This window comes from Stigmatopora argus, chromosome 12 (genome assembly GCF_051989625.1).
Source record: "Stigmatopora argus isolate UIUO_Sarg chromosome 12, RoL_Sarg_1.0, whole genome shotgun sequence".
Lineage (NCBI taxonomy): Eukaryota > Metazoa > Chordata > Actinopteri > Syngnathiformes > Syngnathidae > Stigmatopora > Stigmatopora argus.
The window spans coordinates 11620410-11641846 of record NC_135398.1 but is presented as its reverse complement, the minus strand read 5'-3'; the positions used below and the strand labels follow the sequence as shown (position 1 = coordinate 11641846).

Here is a 21437-nt window from a genome sequence, read left to right as displayed (position 1 = left end):
AAACTTAAAATATGCACTGTTTAGCATGACCCATGTGTCCATTACATATGATTAAAATTAGATAAAAATTGAAGGGGTTAAATTTTAAGGGGCACTTGGAAATGAGCAAAAGGGGCCTAAAATGTTGGCTTCAAACAAAAAATGGCAGAGCCAGGTTTCAATGCAGATTTTTATCAGATGAACATACCTGCAGAAGACTACAAAGCCTTTGCAAATTTTACAAGCAGTTTTAAAAATAAATAGCATTCAGAGCGAATAGTCATGACAATAAAACCTAATCATTTTATGATAATAGAGCATCATGCAAAGATAGGCGAAAACTACTTTGATCTATTCTGAATTGAGTGCCGGTGAGTACTACTGAAAAGGACCTCACAGATGATTATTCGTGACACAGACATCAGCTATTTTGGTATTTACGGTCTGAAAAGTGCTTGCAAGCAATGGCATCACCTCTTCTTATTTTTATAGCCATGCAAATTCTGTCATTTGATTTTGTTTCCCTTGCAAGTTGGATCGCCAGCATTTTCGCTTTGTATTGATATCACCACAAATATTGTCACTCGAGAGTTATTATGAAAGCCCATATTTTATTTATGAGGGCAGCCCCGGCCGGCCCCGCACCAAAAACAAGCGTGTCTGAGTGCTGAATAATATTCTCCCATCATGCAACATTGTGGGCGCTGCAGCGTTTGAACTGATTACTGTTTGCCTTGTGCTTTTGATGCAAGAGAAATGATGTTCCGTGAATTTCGGCTGCATTAACATGCTCAACCGTATGCAAGGAGTCTTATTTTGGTGACGGTTCCGTGTCAACAAACTTCACGACCATGGTCGCCCAAATGCATTCATTCCTCTTCCATACCGCGCATCGTCGTAAGAGTTGCGGGGGTTGCTGGAGCCTATCCCAGCTGACTTCAGGCGAAAGGCAGACTACACCCTAGACTGGTCGCCTGTCAGCCATAGGGCACACAGAAATACAGATGACCATTTGCACTCACAACCATACCGCCACCAGCAGGAATCGAGCCTGCGCCTGTCCACACCTAAGTCAGGCGAGTGAACCTCTACACCAGGGGTGTCAGACTCGGGTTGGTTCGCGAACCGAGTTAACGTCAACTCGATTTCATGTGGGCCGGATCATTTTAGATAAACTAAGATACTTTTTATAAATGGATTAAAAGAACTGGATTAAAAACCCTGAATGTTCAGTTTTTATAGATCTAAAACCAATGTTTATTTTAGCTTTTTTCAAATATATTTTTAGATTTTACAAAAGGATTTTTGAACTAAAAACACAGAAAAATTGATTAAAAAATTACAATTATTGATTTAAAATGGGGAAAATCAGGAAATGTAATATACATCTATACTGTTCATTTTAATTTGATCCTAAAACAGAAAGTCGGCACTCATGATTTACTTTCCCGGGCCCCACAAAATGATGCGGCGGGCCAGATTTGGCCCCTGGGCCGCCACTTTGACACATGTGCTCTACACCATCAGGTGGTCCCCCAAATGCAATGTTCTGAATTTAACATCACCCGTCAAAACACGTGTAATGCCAAAAAGTATCCTTTTTCCATAAAAAGGCCTTTTTTTTTAAACAAAATGTCCGCATCTTTTTGTGACATTTATGTGTGTCTACCCATTACTTCCAAGCCCAAAACAGGCAGCACTTGATTTTTGTGAGACTACTAATGTTTGACCTAATTATCAAATAAACATTTTGGTCATCTGAGTTATATTCATCTATTAAGAAACCCAAGAAATGGACAATATTTTTACTTTAAAATTAAAAGCGCAATTCTCTGGGTCTTTTCGAACGTGAGCGTTTGAGAATTCTTCAAGCAACAATAGATTCTCAGGCCACTCTGCTTTAGAATGACCCTGGAAACATCCCAAATGGCCAGAATATTGCCACTTCATATAAACGGCTTACTTTATCTTTTTGGCCATGGATCCTTAAGAAAAGATCATCTTTAAAAGGACTACTAGAAATGGTTCATTCAAACTAAAATGATAGACTTCTGTTGCCATTTGGGCCATAGCTATTTTGGATCTATTTGTAGATGCGCTCATGATGGACATTGAAATGAGAAAATTTCTCACTCATGTGTGCATCTGTTTACTCTTTCTTCAGGATAGCTGTGACTATAATGTCTCAGAAGAGTTTATACTGGAATAACAGCCAAAATGAGGCTATATTGGCCAATTATAGTCAAAATGTGTTTTCAGGCAAGACTTTGAGATAATTTTTTGTGTCTACTTCTGATAGACATGCCTACTAAATTTCACGTTGCTATGTGAAACTGGCTCGGGGGCTGAATTAAAAAAAGAACAACAAAAATGGAGCAATTTCAAAGGGGACAAGTGATTGCTTGCTAATATCTCTTGATGCGTCAGTTTGTTTATTTTCTGAGACAATTCTGATGAAAATCACAGGGTTGACCTAGGATAGGAGACGCTGTGAAAATGCTCTCGGAGGAAAATTGGCACTCGCTGCTCTCGACACGCGAGTCCAAAGCAATTTACTCTTCTGCCGATTTATGAACAAGACAAAGAGGTCGGCAAAGCGTTTAATCTCGTTCTCTCTTGCTAATAACCATGCTTACCTCCAGGGTTCCTTCGGAGAATTAATTTACGAATTTCATCGTAGACGAAGATGAGAAGACTTTATGGAAAGGCGCAGAACCACCACCCAATCCTGAGTAAGAGAATGACGAAGAAGAGGAGTATTTCAAGTCAGCAATGACAAAGATGATACATGTCAAAAGTATACTGAAAGTTGGGCATATATATTCAATCGGGGAGCCTATGTCAGAGGATACATGCGCATGGCCACATCCATTCCAGGTCAGTAGGAGAGGAATGCGGCCAAAACTGTCTCTATAAACAGGTCAAATATCAGGATCCTGTTCCTGTTAATGGAAAAAAACATGGCAGGAATGAATCCATACTTCAAGTAGAATGTTCCTATACAATTTAGTCAAACAATGTACCGTAGGCCACCATAAACATTGGAGTTGTCTTAAATCAGAAAAGGATTTATGACCATAACTCAGAAAATCAGAACTCTCGTTTTTGTCAGCACTTTTTTTCAAACAAATTTCATGCACTATTTGAAAATAAATCTGCAAAATTACCTTATAGCAGCTTTAAATCCGAGGCAAGGGTCGTGACATGTTTTCATTCATCTTGACATTATAGAAATGTACATCGATATACCATTGAGCTGCGAAGATTGGTATTAGGGTCTCAATAGATATTTCAATCAAATTCTATGTCAATCGGTAAAGAGAGTTTCTCCTGGTCTTGCAAATAATAAGGTCAGCCCACTGCATCACAACAATGCTGTCGAAGAAAGCTGTCAAAGAAACGTGAACTCCACAATTTTGCGTTCCTCATATGTCTGAAGGGGGGCAGAGACCACAGTGAAGGCAGTCATACATTTTTTATACATAATACGGTCTTTTTGTATGAGTGGTTCTCACCCACTGCTGCCCGTAGGAGTCCTTTATGTCGTTTACCATGCGGTCGTCCCAGGCGATGCGGATGCCAATTACTGTCATGGGCAAGAAGCCATTTTCTCCCAAGATGACAAAATAGGTGAAAAAGGCAGCAATAGCTTGGATCATACCTGCCGTCAAACAATGGATGGAAAAACGGTTGCTTATGTGGTAAAAAAGCAAGCATTTTTTTCCCAGTGTAAATGATCATTTCACTTTTGCTTATTTACTTATATTATATTTATTTATATTTTACTTAATACAGGGGTGTCAGACTCGGGTTGGTTCGCGGGCCGCTTTAACGTCAACTTGATTTCACGTGGGCCGGACCATTTTAGATATAATATTTAGATCTTTTTTTAATAAATGGATTAAAAGAACTGGATTAAAATCCCTGAATATTCAGTTTTTTATAGATCTAAAACAATGTTTATTTTAGCTTTTTAAATATATTTTTAGATTTTTAAAAATGATTTTTGAACTAAAAACATAAAAAATAGATTAAAAAATTACAATTATTGATTTAAAAGGGGGGGAAATCAGGAAATTTTTAATAAACATATATAATCTTCATTTTAATTTGATCCTAAAACAGAAAATCGGCACTCATGATTTACTTTCCCGGGTGGGCCACACAGTATGATGCGGCGGGCCAGATTTGGCCCACAGGCCGCCACTTTGACACATGTGACTTAATATATAATATATTCATATAAACAATGTTATATTTAAAATAAAATGTAAAAATATATATTTTTAGTTTCATTCATTAAAGCTATATAAACCTTTTTTTAAAGTATTTTATTGCATGGGTGGGATAGCCTCAAGCTCCACCGTGACTATTGTGAGGATAAGCGATTTAAGAAAATGAATGAATGAAAAAGAAAGTGTAAGAGTAGTTTGAAAATGTCACAATAAGGCTTTAAAGTTTTGCCTTTATTAAAATAGTTTTCAATTTTAAGTGCTGTATAGCTGTTGAAATACACCAGTTTTCAGTTGCATGCAACTGTTTCTAATAATGTGACATGAACTCAAAGTGAAACCACATTAGCAACAACTCGGTATGAGGCAATACCACTGTACTATTGGGTACACGGTCGATTGGTCGCCGGTCTTTTGGTCGCCCGGAAAGTAACTGATAATTACCATTTAAATTGTTGCTCAAATTCCCTAAATACAAACTGCAAATTACTATTTAGTCATACTTAATGCCCTAGTAATTATTAGGCTAAAGAAAAGCTCCAAATTTCCCGGACTTTTATTGTTTTTTGTTGGAGAACTTAAGACCCTGACTGACGTAGCTTCTTAAAAGGGACAACGCATGTACATACAAACTCTTGTACACTCACACGTCGGCTCAGTGAAACTGCTCATGGCCATTGTTGGCTTTTATTGATGCGTAGACCGTGTTGTTTTACCTTGTTTTGTCGCCGGTCTTTTGCTCATCGGTCTTTGGGTCGCCGGTCTTTTGGTCGCCGGTCTTTTGGTCGCCCGTTTTCTGGTCGCCCGTTTTCGCGGTCCGGGCAACCAAAAGACCGTGACCAAAAGACCGCGACCAAAAGACCGGCAACATAAAGACAGCGACCAAAAGACCGGCGACCAATCGACCGCACACGGTACTATTGGACCTGCAAACAAACCAGTGAAGTAAGATTTACAGATTTAGGCATTGGATTGTTGATCTACAACCAATAAAATGAGCGAATCCTCTGCCCATCATTGTGCAATGATGCATTTTCATGTCATCATTTGGCAGACGCGCTTCACCAAAGTAATTTTGTGGTGGCACCGCTGGCAATGGAGTGGGCCGTAGCATCCGTCCGTGAGAGTGAGTGAGCACGAAATAGAAATTCTGCTCTTTTTTATGAAAAAAAAAGGAATCCGCAGGCGTTGCTTTGATTAAAAGCGAGGAAATTGAAAATAACAGAGTGTAATCAACTGATTTCACTCAACCCATTTCGAATCTTCAAAAGTCTTGAAAACTGAACTTCATTTGTCAATAGTATGACTCGACAGAATACATAGAGTATTTCCTAGGCCATTATGGAACTCTGCAGACTAATCTTGAAGCTTTTTTTTTCAGAATTTATTCTTGTAAGGCAGAACATTGGGGTGTATTCTTGCTGGTTTCATTCGAAAACAAATGCCAGTATAGTATGTCTTGTAGTTATCGATCTCGTTATAGTTGCTGACTGTTTCCGCTGCTTATTGTCCACAACTCATTAATTGTATTGAACACGGAGGCCAGCATTTATCTTGTTGGTTCACTCTCAACTGTGTTATACTCATTGATCCACGTTGTCATCACATATGACCCTGCTGACTATCATTTTCCATTTTAAGGCTTTTTAACTCCTTGACAGCAAACTAGCCTTCCAATTCAATTGGATTAGACATCCACCGTCATCCCTGGCAGCCAATGAGGGAATCCTTCCTTATTTGGGCATCCATACCAGATAATTGCAATAATTGATTATAAGTAATCTTAGGACAAATGAGGGAAGTAACAAAATGCCAATAATCACTTAATTTCAAGACTAGCTAACATGACGTGGTTTGAAAGTCTCCCTGCGAGTCCACTATGTGCAATTCTTGTTTTACGTCGGTGTCTTTTAACGATTCTGGAAGATACGGTGGAATATTGTTCTGCGAGATCGTTCGCCTGCCATCAACCAATGAACTGAACGCCATCCAGTGGCGCCCTGTCATCTTTTGACCCATTTAAAAAAGCCTGTGAAATGTCGCCAGCCTTTGATTTTGCTCGTCGTCCTGCGCTCTCTGCTGTATATCAAGCCAGAAAACAGATAAAAGGCATCCTTGGAGAAGGGAGAGAGGCTGCGACTAGGGTACATATGACCAAGATTAAGTGGGATACGCTCGAATTCGCCATGCTCAATTTGCTGTAAATGTCAACAGGGAAGATCAATTTCAGCATGTTTGATTGTTAAGAAGTTTATTGAGGGTGTGGCATTGATCCATCTTCACATTGACATAGGATGAATACCTACGGTGCATCTGAAATTTACACAGAGCTTTACGTAGTTCATTTTGTGATGTTAAAGCGTTAGTCACACTAATTACTGGTAATACACTCAGAATCTTACATACAACACCCAATTGGAACAACCAGTATTACGATTGAACAAGAATCAAAGATATTTCATATGTATTTGTGATTGAACTTCTTATTGATATTTGCATTGGCTGAGAGACATGGGAATGGATTACAAACGCTCTTTTTTAATTTCCGCATTTGGCTGAGGGGGAAAAATAGCACTAGATTCACGAATCAGTTAAGGATGAAAGATTCAATGGTACCTTTCAAAATGTGAATCGGGCAAAATTAAATAGCTAAAAAAATAAATAGAAGAGTGAAGCCTTATTTAAATCTTTGGTCGAAAAATTGTTCAATTTTGAGTACTGTTAATGGCACCATTCAAACAAATCTTTCAACTGGGTCACGATTCCACAATCATGTGACTTTGAATACCAAATCTGAGAAACAGTTTTTAGTCTTTGTCAGAACCACAGACTATTGTCACTGAGTTCAAAATGTCAACAATGAGTTGAAACCCGCCTAAAACATAGATGTCAAAAATCAACCAGTTACTCCCTATGTTTTCACCACTTATTTTCAAACTGATTCCATGTTAGATGAAAATCATCAAAATCCCCTTAGAGCACATGTGTCAAAGTGGCGGCCTGGGGGCCAAATCTGGTCCGCCGCATCATTTTTGTGTGGCCCGGGAAAGTAAATAATGAGTGCCGACTTTCTGTTTTAGGATCAAATTAAAATGAAGAGTATAGATGTGTATTAAAAATCCTGATTTTCCCCCTTTTAAATCAATAATTGTAATTTTTTAATCATTTTTTTCTGTGTTTTTAGTTCAAAAATCATTCTGTAAAATCTAACAACATATTTAAAAAAAAGCTAAAATAAACATTGTTTTAGATCTATAAAAAAACAGAATATTCAGGGCTTTTAATCCAGTTATTTTAATCCATTTATTAAAAAAATATCTAAATATTATATCTAAAATGGTCCGGCCCACGTGAAATCAAGTTGAGGTTAAAGCGGCCCGCGAACCAACCCGAGTCTGACACCCTTGCCTTAGAGCATCTTTATCATCATGAATTACGTTTTTTAATATAAAAAATTACAAGACATTAACGACCTCTTAATCATGTGAATTCTGAAAATGTATCAATGAAACGATTGTTGTTGGCTCATGATTTTGACTGATTGACAGCGGCAACTCGTACGCACCTATCTGCCCGTAGGCCATGCTGGTGAGACCCTCGTTTACCAGCTTGTCTGTTTTGGGATTCCTAGGCTGGCGCTTCATGATATCACTCTCTGCCATCTCATAGGCCAATGAGATGGCAGGCACCTGGAGCAAAAAAACAAGAGCCTTAAACAGGGCTTACCACCGTTCTTGAGACTAGTGTGAGTATTTGTTGTCATACAAAATATTTTGAGAAAATAAAAAATACATTTATTTATTATCCTATTCATTCATTTTAAACCCTTTGTTGGTGAAATAAAAATTGTACCTATCCATTTCTAATGAACAATTAGCTATTCAATATTGTAAGTATTACAATGAAACATTCAAAATAAAAAAAATAGTACATACATTAGCGTGTCAATTGAGTTTTTGAGACCAATTTGCGTAAATGGCTGACTAATAAACCCATTATAAATATTAAAATTAAAAAAAGAGCTTTTATGTAAGCATTTAACCCTATAGATTCAATTTATTAAGCAAGTGAATTGGTAAATTAATTCACTATAAATATAATATAAAAATATGGAATATGTAACCTAACCATAAAATAATTCATTAATTCATTTTTACAAATAAATTCATTATATTTTTTATTAGTTAGTAGTTTTCAATTCATTGCACAGAGTATTATTAAGAAACTTAAAATTAAATGATTTGAGTAATTATATAATTGTAAATAAATAACATATTTAGTCATTAAAATCATTTTCTAATTCATACAGAATAGTCTTAACATATTAATTTAGTCAAATTGTTTCTTAACATTATTTTAGTTTTTTGCCATTTCAAATAATCAAAACATGTACATTTTATAATTGACTGTAAGCATTGATATTTCTGCTTTTCATATTAAATCCTATAAAAAAATATGCAAGAAAGAGAAAAAATACAAGAAAAAAGTGATTTAACATTATGTTACCATTATAAAAAAAAAATGGTTTCAAATTCAGAAAACTTCATATTATAGCCTAGTCTTCCTTTCACTCCATTATCAGGTTGAGAAAGGCATCTGCAAAAACTAATATTGTGCTGGTGTTAGCACACAATATTTTTGATGGTAGGCAAGAATATCCGGCCTTAAAGTGTATTTAAGGCGGACACAAAAGGATGAGTGACAAATCCACTTTGATGAACGATGGCAGTACCCAAACGTCAATGCTGTAAAATTTTCTCTTTAAGAAGATTTTCTTCTTCTCATTTGAGAGTGGGCCACTTGAAAACATGAAAAACTAATACGTACTTCCTAAAGCCCAATTACCACTACTCTTAATTGCATTAAAATCCTTTCTTTGAGATTATTTTTTTGTAAATACAATGCATGATTAATAATCATTATAATTGTGTTTAATGGAATAAATGGGCATAAATAAAAAGTTGATTGAGCAATTCAAATGCCAAAGAAACAGAAATGGACATTGAAGTATGATGCTTTCACTGCATGCCTTGTGGATGTGCCTTTTTACTTTGAAATGTGGGATGTCACGCCCAAACACACTCTCACACAGACTTTGATTAGCATCTTGCCAAGACAGGCTAAAAATAACATCCGAAGATGTTGCATGTCACTGGCGAAGCTTGGCAGAGCCGTCACACCCCTGCAGCGTTGATCGGAAAGCTGTTGACAAACTGCTAACAACCTGGCACAAGTCCCCTCAATTCGCTATTTTCAGTGCGCACATGTTTTCGCGTAGAGCGGAATACCTACTTAAGTATGTATCCAGGCAATTATTTCAAAGAAAAAAATATTATAAGTTTGGGAGTGGTACCAAACTGTTATTGTTTCTAATGCAATCAGAGAGAAGACTAAAAATACCTATTTTTGCTTATTTTATTTATTCATTTATTTTTTGAGAGATGTTGTAGGTTGTATAACAGTTTTCAACCAAGATTTCAACTACAAAATTTCGGCGTTCCAACTGGCATCACTTATGATGATTATTTGCTTTTGCTTTTTCCTCCCTTGAGTTTTTCATTTTTGTTAGCCAAAAAATACTTGAAACTTTATTTAGCTGATATATGTCAAAAATGCTAGTCCAAATTCCGGAACTTTTTGTGGAATGTTAAAAGAGCTATCATCAGGAATAGAAAAGCCTCGAATCATTTTCATAATATTTTTCAGGGTAATAGTTTAAGTGAAAGTCCCTGTTACAAAAAATAAAGTTTGACTATGACAGTTTTATGACACTCATTAGAAATATTTGTGTTAAACAGCATTTTGCTTGCCATCCTATGAGGGAAAAACACTAAACAATACAGACGCTCCCCTACTTACGAACATACGACTTACGAACAACGGTACATACGAACATGTCTGCAAATTGCGTTTATGTCGAAAAATGTTCGTAAGTTCGATTTTGTATTGCGCGCCTTTTTCCGAGTAGTGCTTCTTTCCGCCGCTAATACCGACGCATGGCGCTGTGAGCGCTCAGCTCACCCAGCATCCACCTTCCTCTGCCCATTTCGTTGCAGTGCGTAAGTTGCGTAAGTGCGTGACGTATCTTCAGTGCGCAAAGAACCTTTTTCATTTTTATCATGAAATATCTCGTGCAGCCGTTATTCAATATGGTTGGTGAAAAGCGAAAGGCTTCTAGTGAGGGAGGTGCAAGGAAGAGGCAAGCCATTTCATTTGAAACGAGTGGCAATAATAACGAAGCTTGATGCGCGTGAGAGTGGTGAGCGTTGCACGGGCATACAACTTGAATCGTTCGACTGTCAGTACCATTTATAAACAGAAAGAACGAGCAGCAGGACCCAAATATTGAACGTTGCACAAAGTTTGCAAATCAATTTAATGTTGCCATACAGTGCTAACGCATCATTTATGATGAAAAAAAGAAGAAAACTGTGCAATCGTCGTTAGATCGCTTCTTTCGGCCAGTTTCTAATACATGAATCTCTCTCTCTCTATACAGTACTGTACATATTCTCTCCATTTTATTAAATGTTTTTTAGTACAAACCAATGAGTGTTACCGTAATTACTCGAATATAACGCGCACTCGAAAATAACACGCAGGTATAACTTTGGGCCAAAAAAATCTGGAAAAACGCAGTACTCGAATATAGTGCGCACCTAAAATTTCCCGCGGACGAAAATCAGAAATCTTACCTTTTTTTCTTCGTTTCACGATTGTTTTGTTCAAACAAATTTATTCATTAGAATCCTTCAAATGAAAAGTTCCTCTCTCTCTTTGTCTGTCCTCTCATACATCTCTTCGTTGAGAATCCTATCAACGTCCACGCTTCCTTCATCCACTTCCTCTTCCTCCCACAACACATCATCCGATTGGCTTTACGAGATGACGTAAAATCCGTGCGTCAAAGTGAGTTTGACAATGCTTTTTTCGATCGAAAATGTGTAATTTATTTTAGTTATTGATTATAACACTGAACTGAGAGAGGGTGAACTGAGACGGGTACGAGGCTAGAGGGGGGCAGTGGTGGTCTCGGCTTCATGAGATGACGTAAAATCCGTGCGTCGGCTCTACGAGATGACGTAAAATCCGTGCGTCAAAGTGAGTTTGACAATGCTTTTTTCGATCGAAAATTTGTAATTTATTTTATTCAATTCAATTTCAATTCAATTTATTTGGCAAGAAAAAGCACCAGGCTAAGGGCCATGTAACAAGACACAAAAAAAAAAAAAAAAAAAAAAAAAAAAAATTAGTTTTTGATTATAACACGCACCCCCAACTATTGGAATTAATTATTTTGCAAAAACCTGCGTGTTATATTCGAGTAATTACGGTACTTATACAAGCCTTAAACATACAAATGCACTTATATAAACCTTCAATATACTTATATAGGCCTTAAACATAAATTATAATACAAAATATAGCACTGAATCAACTTACAAACAAGTTCAACTTATGAACAATCGCTCGGAACCTAACTCGTTCGTAAGTAGGGGAGCGTCTGTATTTTAAAACTTTTGGTCTATTTTTTAGCACAATATATTTGATACTTTTTAAGCAACATATTGGTACTTCTCAAGTTGGAAGTTAACTAAAACTCTCTACCCTCTGGAAGTCTATAAATAAAATCTATGATGCACGTTCGAATCTTCCCCGAGTTTGCAAACACTCCTAAAACACCATCTGTTCTCCGGAGCATACGTTCAGTCATATGAATACAGAAATACACTCACTTATATATAGAATATAATCACTCCCTGGAGCTATTGCTATCTTGGAGTCTCTCTATAAAGTCAGGCTATTACCATTTTTATTAGTGTTTTATAATATATATTTTGATTACATCATAGCACTTCAATAAAAATCCATTCTGACCGGCTGGGTTTTTCTCTCTCAGCCACATTTTCCGGCCTAAAAGTAAAGGTGTGGCTATTGAACCCCCACATTCGTCTGATAAACAGCCCCTCACCAAATATAACCTGTCTGCCTCGATTCGTACAATTTTCAAAATATCTTCTCCTCTTCAAAGCCGACGTCCAGCTGTTCCGCACCGCCAGCGCTTCTCACCGATGTGTTACTTTGAAGATGTGTTATTTTTTTATTTTCTTGTTTTCTTTTTAATGCAAAACACAATTTAGCTGCTTCTCAAATTCTCTCCAGTCACACAGGGACTTTGATCTCAGGAAAGCCGAGCAAATATTGATCAACAAGAACAAAACGTCCTGCTGGGAGAAACTAGGAAGGTCAACTAAGACGGGATAATTTGTAATTGCTTCCAAAATGCAATAGAAATCATAATACTGGCATTTCTTGAAATATAATATGATAGTTGTAATGAGTTACCTGTCTTCATTCATTCATCCATTTTCCGAACTGCTTGGACAACTTACTGGTCGAATTCCAACATGACATTTTAATAGCAATGTGTATATTTCCATGCACTGGCAAGAGAGAATGCGTTCGTGAAAACGCAAGTGATTGACTGTCCACAAACACGGAAAGAAACTCTCCATTAGTGCTTTGCTTTGTTTTCAATTTTTAACAAACAAAGAAGTGATTCAAATAATTTGATCTGTTTTCCCATTTTTAGGGCTGGTCAACTTTAAGTGGCAGGTCATTCATTTGAGGTTTACTAATATTTTTTCGCTCAACAAAACCCCACATTAGAACATGCAAAAATGTGAGAGAACCTTGATTCACACTTTACTTTGTTGTTTATTTTGGCAAATTTGGGGATAGTTTAAAAAATGCCCACATGCCAAATTCTGACGCCCACCGCACAGAGGGCTGCAGCTAAACCAGATCCAAGTAAGGAAGAACACACATTCAACTCAATTGTGTCCATGGGCGAAACAATATTTATCAATAACTAAGCTTTCCAATAATACCTTTTTTATTACAATTGATGAAAAAAAAGATCAATGACTAGCCCTACTTTCTCGACCTTTAATGGCGATATCTTTTTTTACTTTTCATAGTGTATTCATCTTGATATCAGTGGTATTTCATGTATAGACTGTAATTTTAGTGTTGGTGTTATTACCGATATGCCCGCAAAATATAATGTAGATTACCAAAACAGGTGCCAGAGGCCAATTTTTCTTTTGTATTCCAAGAGTTTCAACATTTTTGTGCTTTCTGTTAAGTATGACATGTCCGTCCAATTTTATATTGACCAGTGAGAAGAGTATTAGTGGCCTAATTTCTCTACCAATAGTGCAGGAGTTCAACTGACTGCTAAAAGTCTGGTTCAAACCAAGTAACTTCCTGTTCAGGCGTTGAAATATTGTGTGCATTAGAGAAACGGGTGTCAGAACAATAGTTAGGTATGCAAAATGGAACATTATAGGCCAACTTCTTTTTAAATCCCACTTGTCAACTTTGGTCTTTTAAGGTTAGTAAGGATTTGTTTACCTCATTTTTTCCCCAAAGTTGACACCAATGTTATTGGTATTGTCACAGATAATCATTTGTACTTTGTTGTAAAATGTATTTGATGAGTAGAATATACCTATCAATGGGGAATAAGAAACTGGCACAATTAGCAGTAACAAGGATTCAGGTCAATCTGTACTGAAACAGTGGGGTCTTATTGAACCGATTGGAATATGAGCTGCCAGAAGGTAAAGGGGAAAAAAAGAACAAACTGCTGTCTGTCAGGGGGACAGATTAGCAGTGGGCTCTGCGCCGGAGTACATTACTGACAGTGGGAACAAAGTGAGCGCTTGACATGCAGCGCTCACCATTAGAACATTTCACTCTCCCTCTTTTGTGCTTCCCGTGTAGCGTCGCAAGAGATGGACCAAAAGCCACTTGCCATCTCCAGCAAAGAAAAGAAGGGAGTTACAAAGAATTTGCTGTCATTCATTAGGGTGTGATTCTGGTTCAGAGATGTCAAACCCTTTCATAGTGCAAAAGCAAACGTTTTACCAGTGACAGGCCCGTTTTGACAATTTACAGAATGGGTGTATCTGCATGAAACATGGCTGGATTTTGGAGGCAAGTGGGTTGCGTGTCGAACTCACAGTTCTGGGGTAAAGAGTGGAGTTTGCATGTTTTCGTAGGGCTTGGGAGGGGTTTTCTCCAGGTACTCCGGCTTCCTCCCTCATCCCAAAGCATGGAGGGTAGGCTGGTTCAACACTCTAAATTGCCCCTGAGTATGAGTCTGAGCGTGAATGGTTGTCCGTCTCCTTGTTCCCTGTGATTGGTTGGTCACCGATTCGCGGTGTCCCCCGCCTGGTGCCCGTAGTTAGCTGGGATAGGCTCCAGCAACTCCCATGACCCTTGTGAGGATATGAATGAATATCTGGAATTTGAGTTTATTAAACCTGTTCAGCATGCATCACTTCTCTTGTGCTGACTAGGGTTTTTAATTGTGTACCCACGTTGGTCTTGTCAGTGTCATTGTTCTCAGCTTTCTATTTGTTGGCAGTAGTTCATCTGAGATAGATGTCAACCATTATAGCAACACAACAGATTTGCCATTAAGTAGGTGATTTTTTTTTAAATTGTTTCCCAGTTAGGCAATCACCAAAACCTGGGTGGATATTTTTGTCATGGTACGATTCATGAGATATTCTCTTTGAAGGCTTACATTGAATGATTGTGTTTCAGAGTCTTTGATAGCAATCATTTTGATCTGGAAGGGCCGACAGTGAATGGTCTCTCTACCTCGTGTGGTTTCATTGATATTCTGATGATGTACTCCAGTTCGTGGCACTCACCATGTCCGTGCCCAAGTCGATGCAGAGGACTGTTCCCAGCGGAAGTGGAACGCTGGCGATGATGAAGAGCAAGAATGGTGATATCTCAGGGATGTTGCTGGTCAGCGTGTACGCGATTGATTTCTTCAGATCGTCGAAAATTAGCCGCCCTGCAGCGATAAAGAAATCAGCGTAGGATAACATTCCTTGTAATTAAGTCTGGATTTCTCCTTTCCCGGTGTCGGTGACTCAAAGTAAATTTAAAATGCACGGCGTCTGCCTCCAGAGTGAGTGACTTTATTAGCCACCACTGCCGCCACTTTAGATTAAACGCCAGTCTCCTGTGGAAAGTCTCAGCCCCCTTTTCCTTTCAAAGCTCTTTATATTGTTGTTTGCATAAAGTCCCCTCTGTGTGCGAGGTCTGATCATAAATATGCAAGCTCTGTGCTCATGCAAGACATCCCCGAGCCATCTGGGATCTTTTACATATATAGGAGAATGTTTCGCTATTGCGACTTTAGGAAAACCTCAATGCAATTGCAAATTCAGTCAGTACATGCATCTCCCCCACACATATTTATTGTAGATACGTGAAGTTGGTGTCAAAAGGAACACCCACAAACTATGGTGTAGGCTAGGATTCTTTACAATTTGGCATCAGCTGTCTGTCTCGTACCGAAGTGTACCTTTTTGAAACTGAGTGCTGCACTACTTGTTGGGTACCCATTAATTTGAAGGACTGGAGTGATGAACACTTCTGAACTAACATGTTGATCTATTTAGCATGTCTTATCTGTCATTGATAATTAAAACAATATATTTCAATGACTTTTAGCCATTGTCGGGCATCCTATTATGATCAATGTCTTCACCCAGTTTTGTAATACTCATACCTGTCAACCTCTGCCGATAACTGCCCTTATAAATGATTATGATTCCCCTTACAAACCCCAAAAAAACCTTACAAACACCGTACAAACCCCCCAAAAACCTTACAAACACCGTACGTACGGTGTTTGTAAGGTTTTTTGGGGGTTTGTAAGGGGAATCATAATCATTTATAAGGGCAGTTATCGGCAGAGGTTGACAGGTATGAATATTCTGTGTGACACGAGTGTGGCAGACTAGTATTTTAAAACCTTCAAAGGGGTGCTACTGAATGACTGCTTCAAATCAACATGCACAATTAGGAGTGAACCCTCCAAGTTCAAATGTATTGGACCTTTATTGTCAAATATGGCAGCCAAAAAAAAATGACATTTCATCCTTTGATCCCGAAGATTCATAGCTACATAGGTACACCAAAGTTCGTGTCAATCAGTGAAACTTGTGTGGGAGGCACATTTTTCTGACTTTCAAGTGAATGTGACAGAGTCCAAAATAACTGCTTCAAAGCAAAATAGCCGGCTTCCGATTCAATTTTAAGCGTGGACTCTTGAGGCTTTTTTTCTAAGTCCTGGGATAATAAACCTGCCCATCTAGTTCTGCGTTGATCAAAGAAACGTGTTTCTTCGGCTAAATTTTTCAAACTAAAAGTGGCTGTAAGAGTTTTTCACATATCCTATTATGCCCATTCCTACATATAGAATTTGTCATTAATGTGAGAAATTCATATTCCTTTTTTCCATGAAAATATGCAATAAAAGCCTTCTCCATATGTTACCTTTCATCTTTGTTCAACACTCACCTTCCTCCACACCCATGAAAATGGAGGCAAAGTTGTCATCTAACAGGATCATGTCAGCCGCCTGCTTGGACACGTCGGAGCCGGCGATCCCCATGGCGACACCAATGTCAACCTTCTTTAGGGCCGGTGAGTCGTTGACACCATCGCCTGTCACAGCCACGATGTCTCCCTGTGACCCCCCAACACAACCCCACCCCCTACCCCCGCCCCTACAGTCGTTGGAAAACGTGTCAAGAAGAGTGAGATAAGTGGCGTGATTTAAACCGCACTTTCCATTTAATAACATCTTTTCAAGAGCGTCCCGGAGGAGATTAAATGAGGAATGGAATAGAGCCGTAATCATTCAGTGGGCACAGTGAGAGGAAGTCCAGAGGGAAATTGGAGTCTGACCTCAAGTGTGCCCGCACACAGCGTCACATGAATACATTAAAATATCACACATACACACAATTATGTTCAACCAGCTATCCATCAAAGCCCTGTATACATACACACGTTCACAATCAAAGAAGGACTCGAAATGGTTCTCACACAGACACACACCCACAGTTGTTTTCATTCGCAATGTCCAGTCCAAACATTAAAGTACATTAATCACAAACGTCAACAGACACACTTATATTCAACGCACAAACACTTGCGTGCTTGTATTCAATTGATATAGTAATGGTATGCAGCCACATGCTTTCCAAAGACGACGTTGGTCGGGCTCCTTAACACATGCACACACACCAAGTCCATTTCTTATCGACAGGCTCTTAACTTGTGAAAATTGGTGAGAAAGAGACTGTATGTAAATATTAGATTAGATTTTTAATCCATCAATCACACTGTGGGGTTTTTATTAATCATGCAAGCGTTTATCATTCAAGGTTGCCTTCATTATTGGGTCCAGGAATATGAAAACATGTAGCAGACCATCATTGTAGGCCAGAAGTAAACATTATGAGTTATTATTGTGGAGATTATGAGTCATGAAATTATTTCTTTTCACTTTTCACGTCTTTTCTTTTTCGTTGATTGCAACAAAAATGCAATAAATTGTGATGAAGTGAGTCTACATATTGAGTTACAACATTAACAACATGGTTCATTTTTTAGCCCTGATTTACACAACACCTGCTGATTTACATTATAATGTACCAAAAATAAAATAATCCAAGTTACTTTCTGTCACTATTGGACATTCTCAAACTTCGCATTTTTCCCAGTCAGATTTTCACAGCCGTTAATTTAACAAAACATGACCCTTGTGAGACTAAGAGGTACAGATAATAAATGAATTAATCTATTCAACACTGTGAACATGGAAGGGAACATAGGGATTTGAGTTGACGGATATATCTGTCAAGGGGAGAGGAGATCAGTCTCGGCGACCTGTGCCGCAGGAGGAGCCTCAAGAGGCGGCTGCGGAACTTGTCCCGCCAGAGGAAGCACTACGGATTATGCCCATGTGACATTTATATTTTCCGGTGAAGTCACATACTACTTTGTGCTTTCATCATCATTCCAAGTTTTGTGTTCTTCCACGTGTTTAGTGATGTATTGTCAATTCAAATTTATAGTCAATGAACACAGCATGTCAGGATTTTTTGAAGTGCATATATTAGCAGTCACTGTCTGAAGGATATCATTTTAAAGACATTCAAATTCCATTTTTTTTCTTAAATAGCATTTTTTCAAGGTTTTATTTACTATGAAAAAAATGTTTCTTCCCTCACATTTGGTTTAATTTGTCAGGAGCAGCTCGTTTGTCCCTCCTGGCTTGCCATTAGGCTAGAGCAGCTGCGAGTGATTCTTGATTACGTGATTATGTGGGTATTTAAGCACCACGGAAGTGGTAGTCATTGTCAGAACGTCCTGCGTGACACTGCCTGCATACATCGCTGCAAAGGTACTGTTCTCCATGCTCCGGTTTTGTTTCGTTTTGGGATGTACAAGTCCTTGTTATTTTGTAAAGCTTTTTGAGTCATTAAAGTTACTGTCATGAGCACAGTTCGCCTCGTTCCCTCGTGCTTCCCCGCTACTGGGTCCAAATCCCTCCGTTCCCGCCACGACGTCTCGGCGCGATCGTAACATAATTGCATTAAAAGTTTCTGTTATTTTTTTGTGTCACCCTCAATAGTCTATATGGAGAGTTTTAAGATCAGGACACTTAATTTTATTTTTAGCATTATGACAATGGTCGATATATATATTCTTGGGTGCGTGAGAAATGTAAGGTGTGACATTGGGTGTGATAATACCTTGAAATGCCTGGGAGACAAGCGTAATCTGTCAGAGTTCGCACATGGCTTATGAATTGTGTTGTTCTAGGTGGGTCCTGAAGTCAAATGTAGTCCCTAAAAATACACATGTATACAAGAGAATTCATACACACACACACAAGTTGTTTGTTCCAGATAAGACCTTATTGGTCCTCTCTGGCCTGGAATATAGATCCCATACAGGCACTGGCAAAAGAACTTTTAACCATCCGTTCACTCACTTGTATCTGGCATCCCTCGACAATAATCAGTTCTGCTGCGGTGAAGTGCGAGCGAAGACAATCTCAGTGTGGTTTCTCAGCAGGTCGTCCAGGTACTCAGAGCTCATGTGCTTTAGCTCTGAACCATGGATCACGCAGGCCTTTCCATCCCTAAAAGTAGAGGGAAAAATGGTGGACCCTTCTATGTCTTACCACACACACATACACCAAGGTGGAGAGGGATAAATTATTTTTGAGCAACAGAGAGACAATGAAAGACAAAACTTGGATGACAAACAAAATTCCATAAAATGAATGAAATAAATTAATCTCCAGTTGCATAATTTTATTAGTGTTATGTTAGAAGTTTTACACTTCAAGGTGTTGCATTAACACCTCAAAACTTGATAGCTAACTTTAAAATTCTCACCTTTTAATTATCACGATATTATAATATGATAACAGGATAAACAGTTTTATTTCTATTTAAAATATTGTTGTAAATAGATTTAAAATAAATCTACTATTTTAAATTATCTCATTTTATTGCCATACGATTCATGTTTTAAGCTGGTCATGCTTATCTCAAATGGAATAAGTAACTTCAAAATTCTCCCGTTTTAACGTGATGAAAAGATACACTTATCACATAAAGTGGCATATGTTTGCCCTTTGGTTAATGTCACCGTCAGTCATTTTTTTGTGTCTTATATAGTAACTAGTTACAGACTATAATTTCGCTGATCTTCAATATAACATACATTGGTATGTACTTTGGAAATCAAATTACAGTGGTGTATTAGCCTTTAGCTATAGGTATAGGTTGACACAAAAAACCCTAACTTTTTAACATACCATTAATAACAAGATAGAAGAAAAATATTGTATTCATAGTAATCAAAACCTAAAAGCATGGCATTAAAGAAGGAATCATGGAATTTCCATTTTTTCTTTTAAATTACATCCTTTAGATGGCATCCTCCAATACGAATGCATTCTTAAAATCTGCCCGTTAGTCTCTTCGTAGACCATTGCAACATCTCAGCTGGAATACTGGTAATTTCATTTTGAATTCACCATGGTTACTTAATTAGTGGTGTTCACTTGCTCAAGGTCACTATTTCGCAGGGCTGCTACTTGCTCATGTCTGCCAATATTCACTTTAAAAATTTCCTTTTATTTGGGTCACCCTGTATAAATGTCAATATATAGTGGACAAGCGGAAATTATGAACACGCATACCCAAAGACAAATCCATACCTGGGGTTCACTTGACTGAGCGGAATGTTAAAGCACTCAGATGTCCTCCACCGTCTCATTGCCCTTGAAGATAACGCCCACCCCCTTGGCAATGGCCTTGGCTGTGATTGGGTGATCTCCGGTGACCATAATCACCTGAGTGCACATCATTGTCACATCATTCAAGTCATTCCCAACTTCTACGACTGCGACAACAATGCAACAAGATGCCTTCAGGACCCATCGATCAGCTGAATAAACAAGAATTGAGCTGTTTGCTCCACAACTGCTTGAGTGAAATATGACTGCAAGGTCTGGCCAAAGTGGCGCTGTGATAAAATAAAGGGGCTCCCTAAGCAACTAAAGCCACTGATGGCAATGATGTATATCACATATCAAGCAATTGCTTTCATCCCTTTGCCTGTTGAAACGGATTGAACTTCTATTGAGAGCTAAAGAGGGTCAAGAGATTTCTCAAACAAAATAAAATAGATAAAATTCCCAGAACAAAGTACATATTATTCGAATTCCTGCCTTTCTTCTTTTTTTTACTTATTAAGAAAATTTAATTTGTTTTTTTATTTGATTTTAATTAGAATTTCTTTACTTTAGTAAAGAGTTTTACAAAAGGTGCATTTTTCACTTATTTCTCATATTTTCATGTACACTCATATTAAATAGTTTGGCCCCATAATGGAAGTTTCAATTATTAAATTCATTTTATTATCACCATTGCATGGAATTTCAAACGGGGTCACAAAATATTGTCCCGTATGGCACAATTGGCCTCTGGGCTACAAATTTGAGGTTTATGTATGATCTGAATCTAATGTAATTAAAACATTTCTAAAAAATAAAAATAGGTGTTTTTTGTTGGAAGTAGTTTTACCTGGCCCAGTCTACTCTCCTGTAACCTCAAGGTTATGAGTGTTCTGGGCACACAGGAAGAGCTGCATCTTGATGCTAAACAAGGGAAACTTGATTTAACTAAGCTATTTGGGAGTTGCCAAACAATTATTACAGGAAAGAAGAATCTTACAAGGAATTTAATAAACGATCAAGATAGAGAATGAAAATAAGTTTGAGTGCTCCGTGCTATTTTCCCTTTTCCAGACAAGGCGATTAAA

General features: G+C 37.9%; 1 protein-coding gene across 1 annotated transcript in view; it reads right to left on the bottom strand.

Annotated features, from left to right (window-relative positions):
• atp1a2a (ATPase Na+/K+ transporting subunit alpha 2a) overlaps positions 1-21437 on the bottom strand; it is a 52045-nt gene that overhangs the window by 3205 nt on the left and 27403 nt on the right. Inside the window, 12 exon segments of the mRNA XM_077615535.1 lie at positions 2616-2707; positions 2820-2923; positions 3276-3380; positions 3383-3412; positions 3495-3640; positions 7777-7900; positions 14939-15087; positions 16605-16773; positions 19093-19124; positions 19127-19242; positions 20332-20370; positions 20372-20466. Coding sequence (XP_077471661.1) covers positions 2616-2707; positions 2820-2923; positions 3276-3380; positions 3383-3412; positions 3495-3640; positions 7777-7900; positions 14939-15087; positions 16605-16773; positions 19093-19124; positions 19127-19242; positions 20332-20370; positions 20372-20466 — 1201 coding nt within the window.